This window comes from Cyprinodon variegatus, unplaced genomic scaffold (assembly GCF_000732505.1).
Source record: "Cyprinodon variegatus isolate N-32 unplaced genomic scaffold, C_variegatus-1.0 Scaffold2170, whole genome shotgun sequence".
Classification (NCBI taxonomy): domain Eukaryota; kingdom Metazoa; phylum Chordata; class Actinopteri; order Cyprinodontiformes; family Cyprinodontidae; genus Cyprinodon; species Cyprinodon variegatus.
Genome location: NW_015152623.1, coordinates 1 through 5,416, shown reverse-complemented (window position 1 = coordinate 5,416; position 5,416 = coordinate 1). Strand labels below are relative to the sequence as shown.

General features: G+C 42.7%; 1 protein-coding gene across 1 annotated transcript in view; it reads right to left on the bottom strand.

The window, feature by feature from the left end:
* Nucleotides 1–4,299, bottom strand: part of dpy19l4 (dpy-19-like 4 (C. elegans)) — a gene marked incomplete at its 5' end in the record, with an annotated part of 10,299 nt that extends 6,000 nt beyond the window's left edge. The window contains 7 exons of the mRNA XM_015405351.1: nt 892–1,050; nt 1,126–1,199; nt 1,272–1,373; nt 1,451–1,582; nt 3,648–3,782; nt 3,854–3,977; nt 4,060–4,299. Coding sequence (XP_015260837.1) covers nt 892–1,050; nt 1,126–1,199; nt 1,272–1,373; nt 1,451–1,582; nt 3,648–3,782; nt 3,854–3,977; nt 4,060–4,299 — 966 coding nt within the window. The remainder of the gene's footprint in view (nt 1–891; nt 1,051–1,125; nt 1,200–1,271; nt 1,374–1,450; nt 1,583–3,647; nt 3,783–3,853; nt 3,978–4,059) is intronic.
* Nucleotides 4,300–5,416: the final 1,117 nt, after the last annotated feature.

Here is a 5,416-nt window from a genome sequence, read left to right as displayed (position 1 = left end):
AAAGCGGGGAGAATGGCGCTAGGCTTACCGCACCGTGACGTCACTGCTGGAAGATGGCAGGAGGGAGGGGCTACTATATTTGGGTGAAAATGGCCGCTCCCAGACTCAGTGATCGCTATGGAAATTATTGTTTTTATTTATTTTACTGATTTAATGCTAAATTCATTAAATCACTGCGAATGTACTAGTTTTATGTATAAATAATGATCTATCGATTATTTTGATCATCATATTCTTTGATAAACGAACTTTTCCTTTAAGAATAAATAACAAAACACCTTTAATAAGGAATCCATGAAAAACATTCATAGTTTTTTGCTCCAGCATAACGTTAAAGCTTTAATGCCGATACAGGAAATGACAGTTTTTTACTTTTTTAACTGGTTAACGTTTTTTTTCAAAACTTAATCTAAAGTAGGTAATAAATCATTCATGGGCTCATCTGATTGGTCAAACGCCAAAATCGCACATAGAGCCACGTATCAGAACCGTTACGTTTGGATCCTATAACGGCTATCTGGACCACAGAACCACAACTTTATACTCGAAACATTCGGACGTTATTCTCTACATTTATGCCTTTAATCTCCTAATTTTACAACCTTAAATTTATAATTCTCCTCATTTCATGACTTTAATCTTGTAAATTTACGGCTTTATTCTCCCCAGATTATGACTTTTATTCTCCTCATCTAACGACTTTTATTTATTAATTTATGCCTTTAATCTCCTAATTTGTTTACTTTAATCTGCTAATCTTAAGGCTTTAAAGTCCTAATTTTAAAACCTTTAATTTGTAATCCACTCAGCCCTAACACTGTCCTCTCATCCAGATGTTCCTGATCCCGTCCTGACGGCGTTCGGTGCTCGGCTCTCTGCAAGGCGCCTCACCTGAGCTTCCTGCAGACGGTCTGCAGCGTGGACAGCAGGCAGACGGCGAGGACCAGGACGTAGAACGGGAGGACGGAGGTCTGGGTCAGCCGCAGGAACAGGTTCTGACCGGCGGCCCGCAGCCCGTCCTGACACAGCAGGAAGTTGGTGACGAAGTCTCTGCAGCAGAAGGAAAAATGAGACGGCAGGTTATGATGAAGGGGGCGGAGCCCCGACAGGAAGCTTCTGACTCACGTCGTGGTGTTCAGCCCAAATTTGACCTCCAGGAGCTTCAGGGTGAAGTCGCTGCTGCCGACGGGGGACAGCTTCTGAAAACAAAGCCAGGCGGTTCAGATGCATCAGTGAGCTAAGCGCAGAGCGGCGGCGTCCTGCTGATTTACCTTGATGAGGTAAGCAAAGCTGATCCCAGCGGTGAAAACCAGGTGGAAGTGCAGCAGCAGCTTCATCACGCGGGCGAGCAGAGGACCCATCCTCATCTTCCTCTGCAGCAGAAACAACAGCCTCATTCAGGCACAGAAACCCTCCCACAACCAATCAGGGCTCAGGGGGGAGGGGCTACCTGGAAGGACCGAGCCACGGCCGAGCCAATCAGGAGGCAGAGCAGCGGCGAGGCGAGCAGGGCGGAGTTCTGGAACTGGAACAGGTAGACCAGAACCAGGGAGCTGAGGTAGATCTTGTTGATGTCGGCCGTCTGCGCGGAGGAAGGACAGACGGGTCAGACGGGTTAAACGGGTCAGACGGGTCAAACGGGTCAGACGGGTCGGTCCCGGCTGCTGGTCGTCTCTACGGTTCTGATCAAACCGGACAGAACCGCACAACAAACCCACCAGGCAGAGTCTGGTTCCGACTCCAAACGAGCGGAAAGGAGGAATAACAGAAATAAAAAGCAGCCAATCAAAACGCAGCCTGACATCAATCTCAGGAAGGAACCGGTTGCCGTGGTGACCCACCCCAGAAACCAGAACCTTCTGCAGGTAAACGGCTCTGCTGCTGGTTCTGGAGATCGAACAGACCGAACAGAACCTACAGGTCCAGTTTCTTGCCTGGAGGGCGTGTCCCTCTGCACGCTGGGCTCTGATTGGTCAGAAACCAGGAAGTCTTCCAGCAGAGGGAGACACTCAGGCAGGAAAGAGACCAAAGTCCTACAACTGGACCCAGAACTGGACAAAAAGAAAAGGTTCTGATATTCTACTGGGTCAGAACCAGTGGCAGCTTGCCAATAGAGGGCGCTGGTGCACCGCCGCCCCACCCACCAAATGACCTGATTAAAACATAACATATACATATATATATATATATATATATATATATATATATATATATATATATATATATATATATATATATATAGATTTTATAATATAACTTTAAGTAAACATTTAAAATATATTTATATATTTCTTAGATGTGAAAGATAAATATTTCATCTTTAATGATGAGTAAAGCGTAATTTTTTTTCGTCGGATTGGTGACGGATTTCCACCCATTGCCTGTCGTTAAAAGTTGTCCAAGCGCAGCAGCTCCTCTGCAATACAGAAGGAAAGGAGAGCTGTGCTGATGAATTAGTGGATCAGAAGGGGCGCGTGCGTCGGCGTGCGTCGGCGTGCGTCGGCGTGCGTCAGCGTGCGTCGGCGCACGGCGGCTCAGTCGGAGACGAAGACGCACACCGTCAGATCTGTACAGTGGGAGATTTGGTTCGGCTGAATGTAGTGAGCTAATTGCTTCAACGATCCTCACAGTTCATGAAGCTTCAGGTGAAACTGTCTCCACCTACTGGTGGAACGCAGAACTACAGTTAGTAATAGAATCTGGGACTTTTTTTGCAATTTTTTTTTTTTTTCCCCCTCATTTAAGTTCCTTTGAAATAGTTTAAAATGATTGGTGTGTATCTTAAAATCTTTTCTAAGTTTTAAGTGTTAAATCGGCAAATTGGCGATTTGATTAGCAAAATAAAAGGTTTTAGTCATTTTATTCAAGCATTATAGTTTTTCCACAGTTTTTGGTTTTAATGGGGTTGGATGTTATGTGTTCAACCAATCATTTGGTTAAACCAGCCAATCTAATTTGGCAGAGTACGGCAAACCAATAAAAAAATTAGTCACATTAGCCACAGTACTTAAATATAATCGCAACTTTCAAAAGTCTGAGGTGGGTCTCGAACCAGCAACCTCAGGAGTTTGACTTTTTGATTTTTTATTATTTTAATTTAAAGGGAAAAACACTTCCAGGACAGTTTTGTTTTTGGTTTGGACGATACGGAACTCCTTTCTGGACATTATTCCTAAAATAAAAACTGGCAATTTTGGACTTTTTATATAAATAGTGTTTTGAATCTAACTTATATTTTGGTTTTGAAGCATTTTTGGTTATCGATCTGTTTATCTGAATAACAATTTTTATTTCGTAGTTTAGTTTTTTTCTTTTTTTTTTATAAATCATTTTTGCTAAAAATCAACACATTTCTAATTGAGTGGTTGGATATTTTCTTATTAAATGATTGGTGTAACATATTTTCCTGACGGATCCCCCTTCAGTTCTGCTTTTATTTTAGTGTAATTTTACGAAACTAAGCAGAATCTGAAGGAAAACCTGGAAAGGTGGACTTTACTGGGTCTAGCAGAGTCTTCCTGTGACCTGCAGGTTCTGGTGGATGGATGGAGGTCCAAACAGGCCCGGTTTGTCACCGTCTCCTGGTTCTTCAGTGGGTCCGTTAAACCGGTTCTGTCTATCCGAGCCGACAGCGGCGCCATGCTTACCTTCCGCTGCGGAACCAGGTCCAGCGAGTCCAGCAGGAACAAGCAGAGGCCTTGGACGAACAGGACGTAGTGTCCGTGTTCCCAGAGCAGCAGGAAGGTGAAGGTGGAGGCGCTCATGGTGAGGTAGCAGAACATCTGCAGAGGAACAGAGCAGGATCAGCAGGGCCAGAACCACCCGGCGGTTCTGCTCCAGCGGATCGACCCACCTCAGAGGCAGAGCTGATGTTGTTGCTCAGGAAGCCGGTCAGCGCCGCCACCTGGACGGAGAAATAAGGCAGGGCCCAGTTCTCCCGCAGAGGGATCCCCTGCTCCACCCTGGTGGCGTCCTGTCTGCAGCACAAACACAGGCCACGCCTTTTTTACCCGTTTGGTTCAGGACCGGCCCGCTTGAGGAGGCGGGGCTTCCTCTCACCTGTTCAGGACGAACCAGGAGACGGCCAGCATGCCGGCCACGCAGGTTCCGCTCATCACCCAGCTGCAGACGAACAGCGCCGTGACGCAGACGGCCTGCAGGCCGAACACCGTCCCGATGTAGAAGTAGATGGGCTCCACGTAATCCTGGAGACACAGACGGAACTGAGTCTGGTTTCCACGGCAACCGGGCCACAACGGCGCCAGAGCGGCACCACAGCAACGCCAGAACAACTCAGAGCTACAGAACCTCAGAGCTGAAGCTTAATAAAATATAAGATCAATCTTTGTTTTGGCTAAAAATCTGCTGAATTTAATCAAAATTTAAAAAAATTTAATAATTTTTTAAAATTCTTTTTAACTTTTTAGGGAAAAAAATCATTGATTTCTATTGATGTAACTTTATTTCCAGTCCAGATTTATTTAATAATCAAATATTTTAATGCGTTTTAAATCATTATTGGTTACAGCTCTACGTTTTATTTCTCTTTTATTCCAGAAGCTGATGAATCCAGATGTTTCTGCAGCTGCTAACAGTCCTGATGTTTACGTTTCCTAAAATACGCCCTCGGATACATGAAGGAATGAATGAATGAATGAATGTGAACAAAATTTTAAACTTCTTTGTTTTGGGCTGAAACAATTAATCATGATTGATTGATTATTGAAATAACCGTTAACTAATTTAGTAATCAATTAATCGTTAACTGGAGTATAGAGACAGGAAACCTGCCTTTAGCTGACAGCGACTCGCTTAGAGCAGGAATTATACCAAGACTGTGGAAAAATAGACTTACATTTTGCATTTAAGATAAAATAACTTTTTCTTCTGTCAATCTGCTCTATAATCCAGAACTCGTCCAGTGAAACATTTTAGTTTCACCTGATTTAATTTATTAAAATATCTTCTTTAAGGAACCTTTGGCTGCCTGATTATTAATCGATTAATGGAAAAAATAATCAACAGATTAATTTATTAGCAAAATAGTCGTTAGTTGCAGCCCTACTTTGATTACCAAGCCAAAGAATGAATGAATGAATTAATAAAAGAATGAATGAATGAATAAATAATGAACATGTTCCTGAACTTATGGATAAAACAAATGCATGGAAGAATGAAATGGATACAAATAAATGAACAGATAAACAGAAGGAATGAATGAATGAATGAAAACTTATGGATAAAACAAATGCATGGAAGAATGAAATGGATACAAATAAATGAACAGATAAACAGAAGGAATGAATGAATGAATGAAAACAAGAATGAATGAATGAATAAATAATGAACATGTTCCTGAACTTATGGATAAAACAAATGCATGGAAGAATGAAATGGATACAAATGGATAAATAAA